Source organism: Ammospiza caudacuta, chromosome 6, assembly GCF_027887145.1.
Source record: "Ammospiza caudacuta isolate bAmmCau1 chromosome 6, bAmmCau1.pri, whole genome shotgun sequence".
NCBI classification, from domain to species: domain Eukaryota; kingdom Metazoa; phylum Chordata; class Aves; order Passeriformes; family Passerellidae; genus Ammospiza; species Ammospiza caudacuta.
The window spans coordinates 57413160-57438359 of record NC_080598.1 but is presented as its reverse complement, the minus strand read 5'-3'; the positions used below and the strand labels follow the sequence as shown (position 1 = coordinate 57438359).

The 25200-nt window shown below is 39.6% G+C and overlaps 1 protein-coding gene across 1 annotated transcript in view; it reads right to left on the bottom strand.

Annotated features, from left to right (window-relative positions):
- Window positions 1-24922, bottom strand: part of ADSS1 (adenylosuccinate synthase 1) — a 28419-nt gene extending 3497 nt beyond the window's left edge. The window contains exons 1-12 of the mRNA XM_058806356.1: window positions 24681-24922; window positions 11885-11987; window positions 10389-10451; window positions 9595-9645; window positions 9186-9252; window positions 8692-8799; window positions 8254-8335; window positions 7233-7359; window positions 6167-6321; window positions 4329-4453; window positions 2532-2629; window positions 1255-1404 (exon numbers count right to left, since the gene is read on the bottom strand). Of these exons, the coding sequence (XP_058662339.1) occupies window positions 1255-1404; window positions 2532-2629; window positions 4329-4453; window positions 6167-6321; window positions 7233-7359; window positions 8254-8335; window positions 8692-8799; window positions 9186-9252; window positions 9595-9645; window positions 10389-10451; window positions 11885-11987; window positions 24681-24866 (1315 nt within the window). The 5' untranslated portion in view covers window positions 24867-24922. The remainder of the gene's footprint in view (window positions 1-1254; window positions 1405-2531; window positions 2630-4328; window positions 4454-6166; window positions 6322-7232; window positions 7360-8253; window positions 8336-8691; window positions 8800-9185; window positions 9253-9594; window positions 9646-10388; window positions 10452-11884; window positions 11988-24680) is intronic.
- Between the last annotated feature and the right edge of the window lie 278 nt (window positions 24923-25200).

Genomic DNA, 25200 nt, shown 5'->3' with positions numbered 1-25200 from the left:
GACTAAAAGTGGAGTATACTGAAGCTTGAAAGCATGAAGTAATAATACCATAAACACAAAGCATTGCAGATGAAAGGCCTAATAGAAGGTCAGGAATGTTTGTTGCAGGTTTAAGTGCAATTGTTTTGAGTGACAGGATGTTCAGCTACATCCCTGCAGAGAGGAAGCCAGAGTTATGTCAGACTCTGAAGTCTGCATGATGTGGAACAGGAGATAGTGATGCCTACATACTGTAATATTTTTAAATGTAAGGCTCTAACTATAAACATTACCCAGTGTGAGCAGCCACCCCAAATTCCACACTGTAGCAGTTCCACTGCAGTTTTATTGCCCATGCTATGGAATTGACTGTGGGTAGGTCTCCTTTAGCCATCAAACCTAGCAAGGCATCTTGACTTTGCACAGCAAACCAGAGGAGTAAAGGTAAGGGGAGCTGTATTTACACATCCCTTGTGTGTCTTTGACCACACACAGGCCATTCTCTGAGTTTCAGTCTCTGCTATCAGATGTTTTCTGACCCATGACTGATACAAGAATTGCCATGGCTGTAACCAGCCTGTACTCCACTGATGTGACCTTTGAGGTGCTTTATGGAAAACAAAAGCACACATGCCAGCTGACTAAGTTTGTTACTGTGGAAATTCTCTTGCAAATGCCACCATTCATGCCACACCTAGCTCTTGGCACATCGAGAGCTCTAGCAGTTAGGTTTGAAGAAAACTGGGTGGCTTGACCTTTGCAGATTGATGTTAAGATTCTCATTTTTCCAGAGTGGAAGAACTGGGCTAAGCAATCTTGTACCTGTTATGCAACACAATTCCTTGTATGAGCAAGAATGGAAAAAAACAAACCAAAACAAAGACATCTAAGTTCAAACAGGGATGCAGTGCAGGATGCAGAGAGAAAGGGGGAGATGAGGACATCAGCCTCACTACACACTGAAGCACAGTGCACAGACCCCCAAGTTTTCACTGACAGAAGGTGGCCATTTGCCAAGAACAACACATGTTTATCCTTCCTCTGGTTAAATCCTTGCCAGCAGCAGCTTGGAGCTCTCTGCAGCACTGCAGACCTGCCTGCTGAACATCCCCCTTTGCTGCTTCTTGGCAAGCTGTCACCCCCATCAGCCCAACCACTGGTACTTTCATTCCCTCCTGCCCAAATAAAGTGAATCCAACTACCAATTGAGCACTTTCACAGAGCTGTGTCTGTCTGCTGTGGCATCCTCATATGGACACCTACAAAGGAACATACCTGGCACACCAACATGGTTTTCCACACAGCGGATGTAATTCTGGGCCTTGGGTGGGAGGTCCTCCCATTTTCGTGCTCCAGTTGTGTCAGCTTTCCACCCAGGCATTGTTTCATACTCTACTTCTACCTTCTGTAGTATCTCCTGGTTAGCTGTGGAAGGACAACTTTTGTCACATTTGATTTTAGCTGCTCTGCCTGAAGAGAACAGACCTATGGCTCTTGAACAATAAATTCCTTTGACAGCAAAAATCTGAGAGATGAGGAAATAGTATTTTTACAGGTTTATTCAATCATTCACTCCTTTATTCTTAATTGAGGTTAAATTCTGATAAATCTGATTCAAGAGGATCCAGGCATGCAGTTTCCTCTTCCAAAAACTGTAGAATGTACTCTCTGCTGTCAACATGGAGTCAACAACAACATTACAGTTTTATTTTTGAGGAAATAAGAGTTTTTGAGGTTTACAGTACTTCCACTTTTTGTTTCAGATTTGCATAGAATAAAAGAGTAGACAAGGCATTACTGTGTCAGAAAGTTCCATCTTTACACAACAAGGTTAAATCAGTCTTCTGAAAAACTCTGATGTCTACAAGCTTTTCCCCACTGGAATTCTCATTATGTCCACAGCCAGGAACCACCAAGAGTGGTGGGAAAGCTGGCTGCTGCCAATCCACCCTGTGGCTCTGGAATCCCCTATAGCTCAGCAGAACAAACCCCTTTTCTTGGCAGAGACTGTTATGTATATCTTGAAAACATCATTAATGTAAAAACATTATATATCATTACATCTAAAAAGTGAATCATTATTGAGAGGGCAATATATATTTTTATTAATCACAGTGTTGTTGCTGTTAATAAAGCTTAATAAAGCTATCTAGAAGCAGATTTATTCTGCTGGTTTCCATCTCATTTTTGTACAGCTTTTATTTCAATTTTGCTTCATTAAATGCTATTGCCAGTGATGCACAGTCACTGACTCGAGTCTTGCTGACTTTCAGCCTCCTGATTTTGCCAATAAAAAATCTAATGGGACAACACATTAGGGCCTCTCCCCAACAAAAGATTTTATTTGTTCTGAAGTTCTTGTACATTGTACACAGATGCAAAGTAAATGGAAAATTCCAATGTAATGGTACAGCAATCTTTACACAGATACTGCATTTCCATAAATTGCCATAGATTGTCTTGTGAAAAAGAAATCAAATCTGATTTTAAAAAGCAAAATTGGCTTAACAGGCAGGAAAGAAAAAAAGGAACATAGAGGTTTAACAACTTACCTGGAAAATATGGAATTCTTTTTCCACCCAATTTGTAGGCAACACCAATTTTAATTTCATCAAGGACATCAAGAATATCCAGTTTTGTCAATGCCAAACTGCACAAAAAACATCAGTTAGTTACACACATGATGAATCCCCTTTTTAATACTTTCCTTCTTTTTTTTCCCCTTTCAAAAATCCAGCTCAAGCAACCCAGCCAGAAGAAAGACACAAATGTATTAAACTGTTGTTAACTGGATTCACACCTCTGGGATGAACACTCGCCTGAGATACCACAAGACATTTCCAAATGCTTGGCTGCTCACACAGGTTCAGCTCAGTGCATGGAAACACACCCTGACTGTGGAAAGGGGCACCTGCTGGGCCTGGTTTAGATGGGTTTGACACATAACATCACTGACAGGGACTATTTCTGTTATTCCTACTCATTCACAACAACTGTCTGACAGATTGAGTGACTGAGTACACTTTTATAACAGAACAAGCATAGTCTGGTTACTAAAACCACATGTGCAGCTCATTAGGAAGGATCCCATCCCGCCTTTCAGTGACTGGGCTGTGCTGTCAGTTTAATGAACCTTATTAATTTTGTGAATGAACACATCAGGAGACAAAAATGGAACCTCGAGAAGAGGCATTATTCCACTGTATTATTCAGTGAATTGAATAAAACTGCATTTTAAAACTAGTCAAATTCTCCAAAACAATATTCTAGATGTTGCCTGGCATGAATCTGAGCAGCTAAGGATTTAGACAGGTACGTGCATATAGTCCAGGCTATATGTGCTCAATAAGTACATGATGAATGAAAAGATTAAGAGACTTTTTGAGAAAGAAGCACCATAGAGCCAGTTCTTCAACTTTTTTTAATCTCCCCATGTTTTTTAGCTATCACAGTTATCAGAGAAGACTTAGTTTTGTTGATAGGAGTGCAGTAATTACACAGAGCAGAAATGGAAGGAAACGTAATGCCTTCTTAAAATTTTCCACATAAACTAGAGCTGCATAAGTTAAAGCAAAATATAAATCCAACTAAAAAAACCACCAAAGCTAAAAACCCCTTTTGATAAATTAATGAACAAGACCATTGTTCCTTTGTTACATTAGTAGCATAAATGATATTAAATTATGTTTCAGTCTATAATATATTAAAATGCCCAGGGTCATGCATTTGCATATATTTATAGTTTGTCTGAATGCATCAACCAAAGAAGCACATGGTCTCAAAGAAAATAAAACTTGGCCCATTAAAAGCAGAATTTATAACACAGTATTTCACTACACCTTTGTAAATAAATGAATCTGGAATGAAAGCTGTGGCAGTTGCTGTACCCTTGTATCACTCCATTAATTTCACTTATCAAGGCAGTGGCTCCAAATGTTGCAGAATTGGTCCTACAAGTAGGATCCATAAGAGTCAGCCAAACTCAAACCCAACAGGTTTTAGACCACGGCACAAGTCAGTATGAAAGCAGTGGATCAAAAACACTGGAGTAAACTGTTAGAAAACCAATATATTGATCCAATCTACACTGGCCATCTGATGAAAGCAAAATGAAAACATGTACCAAAAATCACAGCTATCATGTTGCAAAATCACTTAATTTGAAAAAAAAAAGTCAAAGAAATTAGATTCTTATTAGCATTAAGACAATTCTCAGTTGCCCACTGTGCATCATTGTATTGCTTAAAACGTGACACTTTACTGGACTTATATTATTGTTACCTACATATTTATTCTGCGAAGCACAAAATTATCCCTTCCAAATGTAGCGCAAAATCTGTGATGCTTACGCAGTGAATCCGTTGATCATATGAGCATATTTCAAAATGACCAGATCTAACCAGCCACAGCGCCTCTTTCTGCCCGTAGTTACCCCCCACTCATGGCCACGGGACTGTAAGAGATCTCCAATTTCCTAAAATAAGACAGAGAGAATGCTGATGGTGTTTCACTGAAAACCTGGCTGGAAAACAAATACAAACAAATACAGACAAAGAGCAAGAAAAATACAATTTTTCCAATTTGAAAGCTTTTTTCTAGGAAAAAGATTACTAGGAGAGGACTAAGGCATTTAACAATCCCCTCATGCACAGGATTTTTGTATTGCTAGCATTTCAATTCACATATTTAATATAACTTTCGTGTTCCAAGGAGAGACTTTTCTCCCTTCTTCATCCAATAGGAAGATTTTCTTAACAATTCAGTCCTTTATAAAATTTCGTTTGCATTTAATTTCTTCATCTGGTTTTTTGACATCTTTTTGGGGTCAAGACTTGGTAAATGCTTGGGACAAGACCAATGCTTGTACAAGGTCTAGGTCAAAACACCTCCTTTCTTCTACCACAGTGTGAGACTGCCAGTTGTTCCATTCAGACTGTCAGTGGCTATACTATGGAAAAAATAAAGAAGGAAGAAACTTTATGTTCATGATTCATAAACCCAAAGGATACCATCAACTCATCTGAGCCATTAAAGAAAGGTTTTCAGTGACTAAATCCTTAAATTAGATTCAGAAGACTGCCCTAGAGATTGCTGCTTGCATAGCTCACAATCAATATCCTGAACTTTCTAGTTTCTTGATAATGCAAATAAACCAGACAGTTTAAAATAACCAAAATCTCCCCCCTTCTTTTTATCGCCCTGTTTGTGCATGGCTGGCTGACACACACACCACATTTATTCTATAAATCACACAGAACACAGGCTGTTAAGCACAGAAGTTGTTGTAATTTAAGCTCTTCTGGGATGCACTGACAGTTCCAGTCCACAACAAACTCTCTCCACTGAAATACACCTAATGATGTTACATAAGATGATGACATCTGTTTTCACACTGATCATTACAGCAGAATTGTGGTCACTGCAATGTAATATCATCACACTCATGTTTCTCATGACAAACACCATAATGTAATTCTCTTCTCTTCATGGGTGTGCTTGCTCAGCATTATTATCACCCTGCTTATTTATCAGTGGAAAACCCTTACCCCATTGTGTCAGGACCCAGGACATTCCTCTGGCTGCCCTGGGTGATTTGAGACCCTGGCAAAGGGCTCAGAGACCTTGGCATGGAGTCAAAAACAGCTGTACCTTTGATTTTAGTCAATGGAAAAAATTACCAACTTTGTGTGAAGAGTTACAAGCCACAAGAGTTTGAGTAGAATGATAGTTAATTTGTCACAGGGTGAAAAAGTAGAATTTTGGGATTTTAGAATGGGGGTTCAAGAAGCAAGATGGAGGAATCTGGGCATGTCCCGTCCTTCTTCTCTTTCTTCTTGTCCTCCATCTTCTGCTGGGATGGTGACACTTTTTGATTGATTTTGAGTAGAGACAGAGTGTATAACATAGGTGATAGGTATTGGAAAATTATTGTAAATGAAGTATACGTAGTTTGTAGTATAAAAAGTTAACACCACCCCAAGGGCAAGTCACATAGATAAGAAAAAATAAACAACCCTGAAAAGCAGAACCGATGAATCTTGACTTCTTCTTTGGTTGCTGGGCTGGGAAAAAAAAGACTTTCAAATAACTCAGAGGTCATCTCAACCACAGAAACCTTTACCCCATTGCACAGTTACTTGTTGCCAGCTGTGCAGAGCCCATTTTGTAGCCTACAAAAAAAACCTACATTGATCTGCTCGGTGGGGAAGGCGCCGATGCCCACGCGGGTGGTGTACGCCTTCACCACGCCGTACACATCGCCCACGTGCTGCGGAGGAACGCCCAGCCCGGTGCACACGCCGCCCACGGTGCAGTTCGAGGAGGTCACAAAGGGATACGTGCCTGCCAGGAAAACACAGCAGCACAGCCCTCTGTCAGCAATGGGTAACAAACAAAGACTGGTTTTTATCCGTTCAAAGAAGGTTTTCGCTTCTATGTTTGGCTTTAAAGCTAAACTGGAACTGCAGCCAAAGAGGGAGGCAAATTCTTTTTATTATGTGTCATTCATCCTTTACATCTTTCACCGAGGATTGCACACAAGGGAGAAATTCAAGAGCATCTCAATATTACCTCCATTAGGCACGGGATCTATTATATGATGCTTCTGCTGTGTAAAGTTTTTTTTTTAATGTTCTGTGTATCACAGAAATTATTTCCATTACGTTCATGGAGAGCCTGGTGTAAAGGTCACAGACTGGCATTCCCAATGCTCTGCACAAGTGGCTCTGAGTATTTCCCACAAATTGTCTAAGTCTTAAGAGTTACTTATGATCTCTACACAGTGACTCTGGACTGGAGAATCTCTTGAGTCCTTAATTTTTTCTTCATTGATTTAATTAGACTATTGTTAAGAAAACAGAGCAGAGACCAACTGTAGTGGCAAGATTCAGAAGTTGCTGCACCAGTTTAATCCTCCTCCCATGGCAGAGGAATTACCTAAACTGCACTGCAATGAGTACCTGGATTGTTTGGCAACGTGCACACACATTTAAAAGCAATCAAGACAAGAATATCTGCAGTGAAATTTCAGCTGCACTGGAATAAACTTCAGTAAAAATCAATATTTGAGCACTAAACACTAATCCTGCTAATGATACAATCTCTGTTTTAATGACTTTTACTTCTGGGAGATCTGTTCCTATTAAGGAAAGACTATTTTCTCTATTTTCCTGCTGTTTGCAAAGTCAATATAAATACAAATCAAAACAAAACTGATGTCTTAGGAGTTAAGCTGAGTTCACAGTATAACTTACCAAAGTCAATATCAAGTAGTGCTGCATTGGCTCCTTCAACAAGGATCTTCTTTGGGGAGCCATGAAGAGCTTCATACATAAAATACACACCATCTCGAACCATGGGTCTTATTTTTTCAGCATATACCTGCAAATAGAGTACAAATGTCAGCTTCCCCAGACAACAGCTGCAAGCAGGGAACACTGTGTTCACTTTTGAAAGACAAAACATACAGATAAGTCTAAGCTTCCAGCCTCAATAACTGTGTTTTCCTGAAAAATACAACCATTAGTTTATACTCCTTTCAATCTATTGAACCACTCATATAAGAAAACTTGACTTATTATGGCATTAGAATGCCTTAATTTCTGTGTCATTGCTGTTCACAGAGATGTGGTGTGCCTACTGAATTTTGTTGCTATAGTCTTTAGATAGTGTGTTATAGTCTAGCCACTGAGAATGGGATTTAGAACTAGTCCAAGCACCAAAAGACAAACATATCAGCCCTTTTGAATATTAAAAAATATCCTCAGGGTGTCAGCTCCAAAAACTTATAAGAAAAAACATGGGAAAGGTAAGAGATATTTTTAATATCCTCTTTTCTTACATATCCATGAAAGCTGTTTTACCTGCGGGTCTTCTAGATTTATTTGCAAAAAGACAATTTTCTTGTAATACCAGGATCTTGAAACATGCTTTCAAAAACAATTCTTCAGTAAGCAAGGAAGTCCCACTGACACACTGGACACTAATTGAAATCATCACCCTGCATTCTCTTCTCTTCTTTGATACAACAGTAATTTTAAACAACATCCAAAAAGTAAAATATTAGAGGAGAGTTAAATCCTCCACAGAGCTTACATTAATGCCTACAGTAAGAGAGAACATTCTACTAAAAAGCATAGCTACTGTTTATTAAAGCTTTCATAATAATGAACATATGTATTTTTCATATAAATTAGCTCAATAAGTGGTATGTCTGGTACACTTCATTTTTATCTTTTAAAATTAAAATAAATATTTCAAGTGATAAATCCTTACCTTTAGCTTTTTCAATTGTCCTTCTGTATCAATTTCCAATGAGGGAAACATTGACTTGTACTGTTGTGCCAGGTTTTTAAATCTGTAAAATATTGAAATTGTATCTATGAGGAACACAGTCACAGAATCACAGAACCTTTGGCAAGAACTCAGTTTTTATTATGCACAGTATATAATGAAAGCTATAGGGAGAAAATACTCAGAACTCTGACACCTCAACCAGTGCATTTCCCAATTTTCAAAATTCTAGTTTAAATTATGAGAAACTCTGTGAAGTACAGGAAATACACACACACATTCTTTCCAGTTTTCTTCTCCTTCTAGACAATTTATATACATAATTCAGACACATATTTAAAAACATCTCCTTAAAAGCAAATCTGTCAGGCAAAATGTATCACTCTTTAACACAATATTTACAAATGAAAATAGTTGTACCTTGAAGAAAATTCATCAAAGTCAGAGAGGAGGTCACAAATCCGAAGGCCTGTTCGTGCAGCTTTGGAAGAATATGTTGGTCCAATCCCCTTTTTTGTTGTGCCAATACTAAGTAAAAAGAAACACCTCCCTCAAAATGTATAAATACATGCAAAAATACACTTTATGCCAAGTAATTTTGTCAAAGCGAAATCATATAATGGGCAGGATGTCTGAGACATAAAAAGATATTTAAGTTTTATAATAATAAATATATTAACAGCTTTCAGGCTTTGCATAAGTATTGCTAATATTTATGATATTCAGTAAAGCATGAGGCCTTGAGTCTGGCTGACAGTTTGTTCACTAACATAAGTAAGGACAGAACAGAAGCAAAGAATTATTAACATCAACAAGGCTCTTCAGAGACAAACAGCATTTCTGTTTTCCAAAATTACACCGATTTTCCAAATTTGTGTAACTATTAATGAAATGAGGGTGTTGGAAATATTTACTTTTTGCCTTCTTGTGCTTGACGTTGCACTTCCTGGAGCCCATCTACTGCCTGGTGAAAGTCAAACACTGCAGTGGAAAATCAAATGAATATAGTGAGACAAAAAGGAGAAAAATATTCTTGAAATCACAGACATCCATAATTTCAAGACAAAGTGCCTCTGCTGTCATTGACACTGCACAGGCCTTCTCAAGTGAAAACAGAGGGAGAATTCCTTAAACATTGTGAAAACATGTAAAACATCACTCTTCAGTGGACACAGACTCCATTATCATGCTTCAGATTACACAACATAATAAGAAGCTGTGTTAGATCAAATACACAGCTGCTCTGTGGAATAATAATTTAATTTAACCTCATGAGCTAAGCAATCATTTGTGAGGGCTTTTTCCCCTTCACTCTTCACTTACCTATGTGTGCTCTATCTGATATAATCAGTCTTTTCTCCCAGTCTTTCAAACCTGCCAAAAGATGAAGAAAGGTAGGGTTTCAGCTGTGCTGATTGGTTGAGCTTTGACATTGATTTTTACTTTTTCTGTCTTTTTGCTAGTTTATATGGCTTCTTGTTAAGATAACTGTAGACAAAACGGATAAACCACAAGACAATATCAAATAGCAGCAATGTTTCTGTTGAGGAACTTTTCTCATTTTTGACTTATCAGCTTTCTCATTTTGGTATGGACAAAGATACTTCTTAAATGCCAGAATGCTGTGGCTTACACAAAATTCTTTAAATAAATATTCTTGTTTAATTTGCTACACAACACATTACTTAAAATCTATTTGTGCCTCAGAAAATAGAGAATTTCTATATAGAAACATAAAACAATCTAAGAAGTACAGGATTTTGGAAGTTCATAGGGTCTAAAACCTTGCTCAAATCAGAACCAACTGAGTTTATATTTGGGCACTGAAATTTTGGGTTAAATCATTCCTATTTGAGGTCAAGGGAAGCTTAGCACACACTTCAGCATTGATTTTCTTTCCAATGTGACATCAAATGCCACAGAACTCCAAGAAACCCATGAAAAGACTGCTTTTGAAAATACATCTAAAGACTGCCACACATTTCAACATTTTAAATACTGTTTTCTCATTTAAAATGTTATTAGTGCACTGAATACTTATGGTCAGAAAAGAGCTTACAAAAACACTCAATGAGGCTGCCAGTATAAAGGTAGGTTAAAAATTACTTGATACAAACCTTTCTTTTCATTCTTTTCAGCTTCTTCAAACAGGCCTGGTAAATGTATAACCACTCCATTACCTTTGGGAACATAAATGATTTATTTTAAAGCAAGGAATAAACCACTTATTTTTAGAATGTAAGGCCTGTAAGGCATTTTAGTATGTAAGGCCTCTACTTGCTGTCTAAAATTTTATTTAAGAAGTAAAACTAGAGTTCACACAAAGTGATCTTGAGGACTTTTTGGATAAATCCTGATTTGGGGTAGGCAGCTGCTGGGCTGCTAAGCTCAGGGAAAGCAGAGCTGGTTTGTTCCAGGCATGAACACCAGACTGCTGCACAGCCAGCTGAGCTAAGCAGATTCTTGTCTTTGTTCAGGGTGGACTTCACCCTGCGACTCCAGCCTCAATTGTTCACAGGGAAAAGCTCAAAGAACTCCCTGGCCTTACCACACTGACAGGCCTGTGTGAAAATATTTAAATCTTCTTCAATATTCAGGTCTTTGTCTTAAACTCAGCTCAAACTAGTGCTGTGATACATTATTAATGCTTTCCCCCTGCTTCTGAGCTACAAAATAGAACCCACGAGCAATAAAGAGCAGTGCTGGTGAGACATGGAGGATTAGTGATGCAGTGGGCTGGAAACAGCTGCTGCCTCCTTCTTGGGAATGTCAGAAATATATGCAAGAGCCTGTCTCAGCCTAAATTTAGCATAACTCAAGTTATAGTCGTTACTAATTGATGAGGGAGTAAATAGGAAAGCAAGACAACACACCATATTTAGCTGAGAGAAAAAATGTTTAATAGATTCTAGTTATCCATTTGGAAATTATTATATGGAACAAAACTGAAACTCTATGACTCACTAGAACTTACACTCATTTCTTGAACAGTCTGTACATGATTTCTCTCAGAAATAATCAAAACTTTGGACAAGAGGCTTAAATTTGCCTACCATTTAAATATGAGTTTAATGTCCAGTGAATGCTGCAAATCTTTTTATGATGCCATCTGCACCAAGTATCTTTATAGCACAATACAGCATCACCCTAAACAGCTGGTGATGTGAACAAAAAGGGGACTGGATAATGACCTCCTAAGTAGATCCTTGCATTTTGGGGCCTATTTCTGGAAGTCAGTAAAAAGCTGTGAGAGACAATTTTTATTATTTATTTAGCTAAGTCCTGTCATTTGTGTGCTCAAAGAATAGCACATCTATTTCTGAAAGTATGAAAAGAGAGTGCAAATAGATGGTGGGGTCCAAATTTTACCATAAAGTATAAGAAGGAACATGATAAGATGTTCTTGCTTTCAGTTTTCTAACAGTGGAAATTAAACTGACACTGAAAGTAGAGTAACTCTTCCTGTTAAAGCAGCAGTGAAATAAAAGTCAAACAGCTGAAGCTAAAGCAAATCTGACTGAGAGTTATGTTTTTCTTTCCTTGTTACTGCAAAGTACAGTTCTAGCTATCCACTACACAATGTCATTTTATAGTAATTTCCAAAATGTCTTACCAATAAAAGAAATTGCCTTTGGATTAATGATGCCACTAGGAAATAGGTGAAAATCATATTCTTTCCCATCAACAACGACAGTATGGCCTGCATTATTCCCACCCTGCAAGAGACAGAAACGTGAAGAATAATGGTGTAACCTCTAAGCAGATGATTTGGCAAGAGTATCTTTCTTTTATTTATACATTTCTTTGGTCACTCCTTCCTCCACCTTACAGTTTCTTAACATGCTTTAGCATTGTAAAAAGGGCTCAAACAGGACAGTGAGGGAATTAAAGGAGTTCAGCAGGAGTGCAGAATTGGGAAGCAGAAGGATACCATGAAATCAAGGCAGGGTTGGTGCAGAGCAGAGTTAATACAGGAGTGGTGGCATAAGCTAGGCAAGAACTGAAGCTTTCTGGGAGAAGAAACTGGAGACCGCCCTTGGAGTCCTGTCCCTGACATGCCTACAGAAACCCATCTTTTTAGGCATCTTCTGTGCATGGACATTTCCTTGAGTTTGAGCCCAGTATTGTCCTTTGAATGGAAGCTCTCCCACCTGCCCAACCACGAACAGCTACTGCTTCTCCTGGTGTTCAAGACAGAGGCTCTCTGTCAGGCCGGAACCATGTGCACACTGAATGACCTTGTCAGCCACAGAATGTCCTGAGTCTGAAGGGACCCACAGGAGTCCAACTCCTAGCCCCACACAGGACCACCCCAAAAATGGTCAAGAGATGATCTTCCCAGTTACCACCACCACCACTTTATGGAGTCTGCTACAATTCATGACTTACATGACAACATACCAGAACCAAGAATAGGAGCTAGTATTTTCCTTACTAAACTGCTTTTCCACAAACTATTTTAAAAAAGAGAATGATGTGGCAACACAGAAACTTAGAAAGAAGTGAGCAAATCAAGGTAATGAGTTGATTTGACCTGAAATATTAAGAGTTAAAGGTCCAGATTTCTCAGCAGGCTTAGTGTATTTTCCTGCTGTGCCTTAATGTAAGTTTGTCTCCTGCTGATAAGGTTGAAACCTGACTACTCATGTGCTGTGGTGCTACAGGCCTTCAGTTTTCCCAAATGATTACAAATCTTTGTGAGTTTGATATGAGAACTGGATGATTTAATCTGTCTAGGAAGAGGGCAACTACTGGAAGGGGAACTGAGACTGCCACTGGTAATTTGCAGACAATAAAGAGTGTTGGCTGAATGAGTGGAGTTACATGAAAACGCTGAGAAAGAACAGTCATTTATGAAAATGAATACTAGAATACACTTTAATTCTGAGTTTTAATTCATTCTTCATTTACTCATTTGCCTTTTTGTATGTAACACACAGGAAAATGGCAAGTGAAAATCTTTTCAAAATGTGGATAAATGCTGAAACACAACATTAAGAAAATATACAAAAAGAGAAAGTTTTTTAATCAGTGTGATGGAGAACCTTAGGAAATATGTCTGCAAACATGATAAAAAGAATTTTTATGCTCCAGAACATTTGAGTTCAACAATTACTTTTAAACAGATTACCTGCTAAGGGAGAGCTGGGGAGTTAGAACAGAAAAAATAGTACACACACATTTCATTTGACTTAAAAACTGATGGAGAGCTCATCCTTGGGATGGGAAGGATTCTGAAATGTCTTGCTAATGCAGAGTTATAACTTGTCCAGAGAATCCTGGCTATTTTTCTTGCCTCCCAGATATAATAAACCAGTTGCAGGAATCTGAATCTAATTAAAAGCACTCAATTATCTAGAAGGTTAATTAATCAGGCAGGAGAGTACTTTACATGATATTTAAGAGGTCTGACTCTGGTGGATTGCATTGATGGTTGGTTGAAACACCAGTTTATTTTATTATCAGGCTGAAAAAAAAGCTAGCAACTTCTGGGACTCCCAGCTTTCCTTTTCTGCTCACCTATAGACAACGGCAAGATGGAAACTTTAAAAGAATTAACTCCATCATTTAACACCAATTTAACCTCTACTACAAGTAACAATTTCCTCTTTTCCTCAGAAAATGGGGAACCAGGCTGCTTCAAAAGTATTTGTTATCACAATGTTATAGTTACACTCTGCTTTTCATAATCAACATGAACAAATGAAGGCAGGCTTGAGGACTCACAATCTGAGATGACAGCATTCCTAAATTATAGTCAAAGGTATTTTCTTGTATCCTAAAATTTCAGAAGGTGGGATATATTAGTATGAGAATGCTTATGAAAGACAGTTTTTGCTTTTGGAAAATTTCCTGAACAACTGACATCCAGACAAACGCTCTTTCTTTAGCAAATGCTTAAAAAAGGGATGCTAATCAAGCAGCTTGTGAAAGTTGGCATACATAAAAAAAATGCTGAAGAACAGAAACACCATCAGATATTGTACATCCTCTAACAGCCAAAATCCCTGATACAGTTTCAGTCCCTCTGGATAGATAACAAGCATCAAAAATACAGTGACAGACCACCTAACACAGAATTTCTCCAATTAAAAACTAGTATTGACATCTCTGGAATTGCATTTTGCACCTCTCCTGTTGGTCTGTGTTTGCTAAACAAGTGTTTTCCAGGTATATTTCTACAGCTCAACTAATTATGCTTTTATAAATATAATTGGAGTGATAGCAGAGCATTGAATTACCAAAGAGACATGACCACACTGGCAAAACATTACACTGATAATATCTGATGAGATATTTTGTTTATTATCTGGTCATCTCAGTAATTTCTCATGTTCAGTCACATAGATATTCTAACAGCATACTGGCAGCCTAGCAGGTGAGATATTAAAGACATCCACTCCTTTTCTAATTTTACTCCAGTTCTGAGAGTCAATACATGGCTTGTATGAGCCAGTTCTTTTCCTAACAAAATATAAGTGAACCTAAAAATCTTATATGGGGTTTATTTGAAGACTACACATTTGAAGGTGCAGAGGACTGCCTGGTACACTGCAACTGTGTGAGCTCCCCTCTTTCCCCAAATGGTATTTCATTAAAGTGCTGTGAACACTAACACACCAAGTGAGTGTTCTCTGGACCCTCAGGACACTTCCTTCCCCTTGGACCAAAAAAATTTTAGAGCCTCTGCTTGGCCCTTGTTCCAAACACAAGGACATCATAAACTTCCATTTAATAGCCAGACTCTGCCATGCAGCACTGAGCCCACCTGAAATTTATTTCTCTTCAGCCATTTGCAGCTTCCTAGGTCTCTCTAGAGATGGTATTTTCTGCAGTTCTTAAAAAATGTCTCCAACCAAGGGAATGTTACGGAAACAACTTCTGATGGATTATTCATCAGTGCCATTTTGGCATGATCTGTATTGTGAAATTATGGTATGGCTAGAAATAAGTTGCTGTGTGGTCTGGGCATCCCCATTAAACCACTCTGCTGTAGGAAATGCTGTTCCCAGGAAGGCACCAAGACAGCAGCTGTTCCAGTGGCATCCATATACACTCACACACTTCCTCTGCTCCAGGGTGTGTCCCTTCCACAGGTGCAGTGGGGTCTGGGGTTTATTTAAATAATTTAAAAACTATTACATTGTACTCAGATAAAAACTGATTCTTTTCTGTAAGATTTTGATCTATATTTTCTGAATTTTTATAATCCAAGTGTAAAATTACATATTGTCCCAGTACTAGAAGGAGCTAGAGGAACTAAACTACCCCATGCAACATTGTACAGTCTTTTTTCAGTACAGCACTTTGTTTAAAAAACAAAAAATCAATTTCCAAGCTTCTGTGTACTCATCTACTTGTGGTATTGGATTGATGCACTGATGTACATTGATTACAGTTCCAGAGTGCTTGAACACCAGAACTGTATCAATACACTAAACTGAGAAGCTATATTTTACCAGTGGTAACAATTGTAGCTGGCATAAACAGCACCAGGGAACTGATAATTATTATGAACAGGTTGCCAGAGGACAGTCATTGTCTTTATAGTAGAACTTAAAAAGCCATGAGGAAACAAACCCACCTCCCAAACTGCTTAAAGGCTGCTGCTTTGGCCTGTATTTATTTTTAAAATCTCTTTACTTTCTGCAGCCAAAACATCCCAAGACAGAGAATTTCTCTTGAGAGCAGCAGTGAGGCTGTTCAGTACCTGCAGCAGGAACTCAATTCTCCCAGTTAGCCTAATGATACATGTTTGAACAGGAAGGAAATGTGTCCTGATGTAAGCTACAGGTGCTTCTGCCTGCTCTTGCCAGGCAGGTAGTGTGGAGGAATGTTACCAGATGCTCTCCTGGTTGGCACATCCCTCATTTGCTCAGTGCTCCTCACAATGTCTGAACGCAATTTCATTAAGTGGATTCATATGAAAAATCATCAGATCACATAAAAACCTTAAAACCAGATGATTGCTTCAAGCTATAACTAGAGTGTGAACAAGAAACAGGTTTATTTTTGATGGCTCCCACAGTGATGAAGTCTCACCCTCTTCCAGTTAACAATGGGGAAATAACAAACTGGTTACTGAAGATCTGCAGCCAACACCACCGTGGTGTGACACACCAGCAGCACACAGAGCTCCTTAGCCACTGCTACATGCAGTGAATGCATGAAATGTCACAACTAGGTTTTGAATACACAAATTAGAAAGGAATACGTGGTTCAAGGAGATATCTGTGCTAGGAAGCACATGGGGCTATCTGAACACAGTTGCAGTACTGGCTGACGTGCCTGAGGCAAACCTCGCGTGTATAAATGGGAATATCAAGTAGGAGTAGGAAGATTGTATTACCTCTCCTTTTGGCAGTCGTGGCACTGCCACTAGAATACTGCGTCCTTGGTACGGGGACAAGATTACAAGATGATCCCCTCTGGCATTATTATATGAATTTATAATCTATGAATTGAAATACCAGCCACAAACCAGCAGTTTGGGAAGCCTTCATCTGAAAACAAATGCTGTGACTCCTTTATCTCTCTCTTCATGATAACTGCCACAGTAATACAAATTCCAACCATCAATGGAGCAAAACATTTTCTGAAATTCAACTGTAGCTGCAGGCCAGATACCTCTCTCATCATACTATCAAGCAGGCTACAAAATACTTCTGTTTTGTTACCAGAATTGACTAATTTTGTTCAGTTTGTTATAGCATTTTTAATGTGAATAAACAAGAAGGAATATTCTTACATAAACTGTTTATTCTCTTTACAATTTAATTAACAATGGCTATTTCTAACTTACATCAGCAACTGCCTGGAACTAATTTGAATAAATGTAGCTAATAACTGCTACCAGCAGGACTGGCTCTGACATGAACTTTATAATAATATAGATGCATTGACTTTCATGGGATTTCTTGTTATTTACACCATTGCAAATGAGGTTTGAGCATCACTGGTATTAAAATCATCCAGTCAGACAAGTGCAATACATTAACTGCTTTGTACATGTAGACCCTTCAACAGGATGTCACCGAATCACCTGTGTGCAAACACTTCTGACAATGACTGCAAGTGCTACACATTCCAGCTGGAAAGTTGTTGCCAGAGGTGCTTGTTAGCTTCCATTACTAGACTGTAAAAACTGGAAGGTTTTTTTGCCTTTTTTTTTTTTTTTTTTCCAGTAACATCCTACTCAGATTTCAAGAGGTGAACCATAACTTTGTTTTTTATTTTTTAACTCAACCCATTCAGGAAAGGTGGGTTGGGAATATTCAGAAGTATCCTTAAGACCACAAGAACTGAGGCAGCGCTGATTTTTAAATCTGTGGCGGTGACAAACAACTGGTCTGAGTTTATCTCCAGACCCTAACCACCCTCAGCCAAATCTAGTTTGTTTGGCTCTTCTTTCCCAAGGCTATGTTGCAGTAATGACTTCAAGTACAAACAACTCTGCCCAGAACTGCTCTGACTCCTGCCCTGTTCAAGTGTGCCCCTTTGCTGTCTCAAAGAAGGAGCCAAATTCATAGAATCCCACTGTCACAACTAAAATAGCATTCTTTTCAAAAACTCCCCAATTCCCATGGGAGGAGACCTTCTAAAACCTTATGAGATCATTAGTATGATTATAAACACAAACTTTCTTGAGAAGAACTGAGCAAGATTTTTGATGCTTTAAAGGAACATGAAATTATTTGTGGCACAAATAAAAACCCTGAAGCTTATATCACATACTGTACCAATAATGTAGTATTATTTCTTTACCACAAAAAATGAGTCTAACTTATACAGATACCTTGGTCTTCCTAAGCATCTGAAAAATGCAACTGGAAAAGCCAAGTCTAATTCAACTCAGGTTTCAAACAAACAACAGTGTAGGCAGACCAGACACACACACACTGGTTATTTTCTCTAAATCTGAATTAATTGTTTTGTCAAATCACATCAAAACATACCACAAGAGACCACTATAACAAAATACATATTTATTCCAGCAACAGATTCAAAGAATATAAATTCAAGGTGTATTGTTAGAAAATGCTACAGTGGAAAAAATATTCTAATGCTAGCACAATACTAAAATAAAGAAAACCAAACATGAAAAAACCTAGATAAGTCTGCTCGTCTTTAATTCTCTCTGCTGAAGAAGCATAGTCACGTCCCTGTGGGAGGTAATATGATCCAAGGATATGAACATAACTTTTCTTATATCTGTAAACAAGTTAAGAACAGGAATGAAATACAACAGATGTAATTTCAGTTTAATTTTCAGCTGCTTTCTTTTGATGCTTGTAGAGGATAATAAATTCATCAGGCTTTATAAAGGGGATTGAAAATTAAGCTTGCTTTCTTATGGAGATTTGGAAACTTTAAACCTGACCTTCTCATACAGTATTTATAATCCTGGTGGTCCTGAGATGATCTTGCTGATGCCCAAAGGAAAGGCTAGTTTAAAATAGCAGTGTCACCATGTTGTTCTAAAGCTTAAAATGATATAGTGTGGCATGTAAGTATGTATAAGCATAATGAAAAATAAAATTGGATAAAGTACCTCAAAAGCGACAGATTGCTACAAAACTTTTCAAGTTTGGAAGGGTGGACTACTTCATTGTAGCTAAAGAAACAACTCATTTAAATCCTCTCCTGTGTTGAACAGTGAAATAAAACCTGCTTGTGTTGTTGCAGGGAATCTTGCAAAAAATGACTTAGAAACCTGTATGAGTGTACATGCAAGTGGGATTATCAACCTTCCCAAACATTTGAGAAATCAGAAACAACAGTCCTGCAGTCACTATACGCTCATGACTTCAAGGTCATCAATCTCTTCACTGAAGATCATCAAGCACTAAATCATTAGGAGATTAAAACCTTTCCATGCTACTTTATCCTGTAGGCAAAAATTACACTAAACATCACAGTTAAATCTCATTGAAAGGAGAACAACACATGACACACACACACAGAGAAAAACAGCAGCAAACAAGCTCCTGTAACTCCACATAATCATCACATAAAACTGCCCTAATTTAATCCCTGCTGCAAACAGTTCCACTAGTCCATGATCAATAGGGACAAGTCACAACAACGTGTGGCTGCTTCCCCTGCCCTGTCAGCAGCAACAGGGGAACAAAGGAAACCTCCCCATCTCGCACCTACAGCACCCAGAGAAACTACTGGGCTGCCATTTCTGCCACGCTCGGCTTTTATTGTTCAATTGCTTGCCCACAGTATTTTCCTTTGCATTCCTCAAAGCACTGTTACTGAAACAGATGAAATTTACATGTATTCATTAAAACACTAACACAAGGAAATAGGGAAACCTACAATAATATACAACAGTTAATTGTATAGAAGCATTGGGCACATCCCTTCACTCTTGCTTAAATTGTTCCTTAATGTTGCAATGCTTCCTCAAACCCAACACATTGCCAGGATTTTCTTACTGGTAAAACCTTCTCAAACTTATTTGTTTACATGCACTACATAGAGAAAATAAGCCACTCCACACCCTTGGTTTATGACCTGGTTAAACCTCAGTCCAAGGAACTCTGAACTACTCAACCACAAAAGACCTTAACAGTCATTTTTTCTGGCACTCTTTTCAAGCTCAGCTGTTCTTCACTATTAACATCAACTGGAAATTTTGTCCCTATGTCTCAAAAGATTAGATGATCTTTGAAAATAAAGCAATTCTTAACCTGAAATCATAGACTTGATAGAAGAAATATTTTAAAAAGCGATTGCATATTTTGTGCAAAATGGAAACTTTAATATGAGAAGCTTAAGAAATCTAATAACAGCCCTTAATGCAATCTTATTTGTGCTATTTGTGTTGCTCCTTACAAGTCACTTCTTAAGTGAATGCAGATAACATCAGGCAGATTGTTTCCAGATTTCCAGAAGGCAGAATTGTCACAGGACTGACACATCCAGCATTGTCACGGGCAGACTGGAACAGCAGCACCGAATGACAGCTTGAAAAATTTCTTAAAAATGCCTTGGCCTAGTTGCTGCTGCTGAATCACTGCCACTGGTGCTGGTGTGAAGGGAAGAAAGGCATGCACTGGTGTGGCAGCTGGTTTACACATCTATTCAGTAACCATGATGTGACCTGTGACAGGTAGAGGTGATTATCAAAGGGCCTCTACACACTTAGGAGCAATAGCATTCCTGTCTTTCATCTTAGGCTTTTGGGAAATCTTTATTTTCCTTTGAATTTATCAGGTTTATGGGGCATTTTTAGTGAAAAGTTATTATAACAGCGTACCTTCCGTAGTCTCACCTTAAGGAAACAGCTAGAACTGCATGACAAGCAGCTGGCCTCAGTTAACTGAGAACTTATGATGTGTGACTTTTTAGGAACAGCTCTAGTCCAAGCAGGCCCTCTGGAAGCACCACCTTGGCCCCTGGCACTTGTGACAGGTGACTCTTTGATCATACTCCAAAACTGATCTGAGAGATCAGCTAATTAAAACCCTGGTAGCTAACACCAGCCACCAGCTCTGCTTTGAAGGCAGACACAAAACAAGCAATGAGGTGATGTGAGAAAGGAACATCTGGAATGAGAGCTACCACAGATAAAGCCACAATCTGAAATCAGGTTTTGATCAACACCAAAGCTCTCTTCCTATGTTAGATGTACCCAAATTACTTCATCTGATACTCTGACAATATGCTAAGAGCCTACATAAAAAGTGAACTCCCATCTTTATGACAGAATATTCTCTCAGTCTTTAACAAGCTTTAAACAAATACGCAAACAATCTTTTTTAAAGAAACATAAAAACAAAATATTTACCACTGAAATCTTTGTTTTTACTCTTTCCTAAAAATATATCAGGGATTAAAAGTATTGCATGGCATTATGTGACAGCTCCATGCCCCAGGAGGCCACCACAAGAAAGAAATATTGGCCTCTTATTCTTTTCTTCTGAAAGTCTTTGCTTGCTGAAAGAGCAGTTTACAGGAAAAATGTTCTTGATGTTCTCCATTAAATCTACTCAGTTCCTTAACAGCCTGCTGTTATTAGTTAGTTTAGAAATACCTTTTCTGCCTCTTTATATGGCTTTGTGCACCTGTGTATCTGTATTGTAATGAAAGCAGCCTGTGAAAACTTTTGTACAGCATCATCCATAAGAGCATTCAGAGATCTTTTACCCTTTCTGAAACAACCTCCTTCACAAAGAATGCTACATGTATAAAGGTGAAATGAAATCCATTACTTCTAGCAAACTAATATTTCATATTTAAATTATGTCACATATTTCACTTTCACTGAATGGTGAACTCATTATTTTGAACTCAGACTGTATAATCTAAGCCCTGGTCAACAAATTAAGTCATCAATTCATGTGAAATTCTGAATGCTCAGGAAAATTACAGAGGCTGGGGTTTTAATGCAGAATTTTCTTTTAATATACTTTAAAGCTTCCCTTGTGCCTGTGATGGACTTGTATTGCTATTCACCTGCTTGCCTTTTATTTTAGGATCCTAGAAAACAGAATTTCATTTCCTCTGCAGCAACCTCTGCAGATGTCACAGATTATTTTTATGCACCCAGCACACTAAAATACTTGAGAAACATTTAATGAAAGTTATTTACTTTCCTGGAAACATTAGGGAGTTACTGTTTTCTAAAACCCCTTTCAAACTCAAATCTGGTCCTGAATTTAAATCCCTACACAGAGAGGAGGGCAGCCTCACCTTTTTAAAAGTTAGCTTGAAGAGTATCCTATTGGGATGAAGAATTACTCTAGCTGGGACATGATTTCAGAAGATCTGAAAATCTGTTTTTCAGATATTAATTTTCAAGTTTTCTCTACTTCCATTTCACTGAAGACTAAAACAGGCTGTTCAACATCCTTTCCATTAATGTCTCAGAAAATGGAGTGGACAAGATATCAGATAATAAATAATGTTGTCAATCACCATATTCTAACAAAAGAGTCTGGTGCAAATTCTTCTGACATTTTCTCTAAAATCTCTATTAAGTCATTCAGTATTTCTTGTTTAAGAAATTACTTCTAATACACAAGTTCTAAGAAAGTTTTTCTTCCTTTCCAGAACTAATGTGAAGCAACAAGGTTCTGGTCCAAACACTGAGTTTCTTCATGGCACTACACAGCATTAATGAAGTGCTCCTCAAACTGATTACATCTGTAAGTTAATGACCTGCCATTATCACACTGAGAGAACTCATCAGTACTGCTCACATCCTTAAATATGTGCATATCTTTACTAAACCTTAACAGAGGCAAAAATCATTCACCATTATCTACTTGCATGATTGGGTTTGAAAATAGGAAATATTAAATGATTAAAATGGCACAATTAAAATTACCAAATGCACAAAACAGCCATTGAAGTATTAAAAAAACACAGCCCTCTTTAAAGTTACATAATATTTGCCACTCAAAAATAAATCATGACTCATATTTTCTTTTTCAAATGCTTTATAGTTGGCCCTAATCCTGAAGACATCTCCTTCTAACCAGTGTATCAGGAATGCCATTGTAGTCTCACACACACTGTATTGGGGAAGACACTTTTGAAAAGAGCCCAGTGATTTTCCAGCTCCACCTGCCTTCCATCCATGCTGCTCCCCTCAGGCTGCAGGAAGACAACCCAAGGTGCCCAGCAGCACATGAAACCATCTCAGCCATCACACACTGACCCTTGTGGCACGCTCAGACACACTCCTGCATCCTTCACAGGGCATCCTGAGGCTGCACCTGGGGGCCACGCCGCCAAAGTAGCTGCTGGACGGGCAGCACATCTGTCCTGAAAGCAGCTTCAGGGCACCCTACAAAATTGAGCCTGAAAAAGAACCAGCATGAGTCCTTGCAATAGTAACAGTAACCCCATGAGAACTCACTGCTTGAGCATTTAAGAAATGCTCCTCCTCAGCTAAAACTTTTATTTTTTTTTCTCACCAAAGTAATCCCTAGACCTGAGTTTAAATTCCTAGTAACATATTACTGGGGGAGGCAAGGGGGAAATAAACATGAAAAAAAAAGGTATGGTCCTGGTAATGCATATTCATTAGCTACCTTTTGCAGGGAAACTTCTCCCCAAGGTGATTCAAGATCTTGGGAGTGTAATGTCCCAAATGAAAATACTTCCTCCACCCTCTAAATATTTAACCTGCATGATAACATTTATTTACATAATATACTTAATTAGAAAAACGTCCTTGGAATTATTACCTTGGATTCAAGGATGTCTGTAGCTTTTTAGTAGCTATCACGCATTTTAAAGCAGAATAAATTTCATGGCACATACCAGCTGAGCTGGACTAAACTGACTACTTTTTAATGTGCTCACATAGTTTAAAGGGACAAGAGACAGAATATTAGCTGTATTGGTCTAATATGCTCATAATTAATGTTTGAAAACAGTTCTTTAGAATTATTACCTTTACTGATGCCCCATCCCTGGAGGTGTTCAAGGCCAGGTTGGATAGGGCTTTGAAACAACCTGGTCTAGTGGAGGATGTCCCAGCCCATGGTAGGGGGATTGAAACTGGATGATCTTTAAGGTCCTTCCAATTCATTCTATAATTCTATTTGGAATCACCCACATGTCTAATTCGTTTATATTATGCACACACATTGTTTTGGGAATCCTTACAACCTATTCAACTCAAAAATAACTATAAACAAAGTCATGCAAGATGTTTCCTGTTTTCATGCAACTCTAAATCCTTATTTTTACATGAATGGTTTTTTCCCCCCTATTTTACTGATGCTCAACTTTATTTTTTAGAATAAACTCCCAGGCGCTTTGCAGGCAACACAGCCCGGCCATCCAAAACATGCCCTGCAGTAAAACTTTGGCAGACTCCTGAGGTTAATCACGGCTGGCCTTCAGGCCGGCTCATGGCTCTTTTCCCCGGAGCAGCAGCAGCCCGGAGCCAGCCCCGCACAGGCAGGGGAACATCCCCGCAGGCCCTGACCGCACCCCGGCCCGCGGGGCTCGGCTGCCCGGACAGCCCAGGCCCGGAGCGGCTCCTCCCCGGGCCCCCGCCCGCCGGCACCTCGGCATTCAGTGTCGCTTATCGTGAGGGGTCAGCTATTTATATTTATAGCTCAGGGCTTGTTTCTTTCCCAGTGGCATTTGGAGGCCCGGGGGGTGTGTGCGGCACACGGCTCCCGCCCGGGCACGTTCGCGTCCCGCCGCTGGCTGTGGGAGAGCGACGGGGACCGGGGAGAGGGAGCGGGGAGGGAGAGAAGCGGCAGGAGCAAGGAGCGGCAGCTGAAGGAAAGAGCGCTGGAGGGAGGAAAGGCGGAGCAGCGGGGACAGAGGGGACCCGCACGGGCCGAGAGGAAGCGGGGGAAAGCGGGAGCCGCAGGAAACGCAGGGTGGGGAAGCGCCGAGGGAGCGGCTGAAGGAGCCGGCTCGGCACCCACCTGGCACCGGCACACAATATCCGACTCGGTGGCCAGCAGGTCGACCACCTTGCCCTTGCCTTCGTCCCCCCACTGCGCCCCCAGCACCACCGTCACTTTGTTACCGCCCGGCTCGCTGCGCGCCCGCTTCAGCCCGCCGGCGGCGGGGTGGCCGCTGCGGTCGTTGGACGCCCGGGTGCCCGACATGCTGGCTGGGAGGGTGGCTGTGGCCGCAGCAGCCGCCGCCTCACGCTGCCTCGCTCCCCGCCGCCGCCGAGCCCTGCGCGCTGCCCGCGCCGCGCCGCCGCCGCCCGCATTTAAGGGCGCCGCCAACGCCGCCCGCCCCGCGCCGCGCTGACGTGCGGGGCCGCTGCCCCTCGGGCTCGGCCTCGGCCGCGTGCCCGGCCGCGCTCGCACGCACGGTCCAGACACACCGACACACAGACACACACACAGACACACACACGCTCTCACAGCACCTCTCACACTCACAGTCCCCTCACACACACACCACACGCTGTACTCACAGACACAGTCCCCT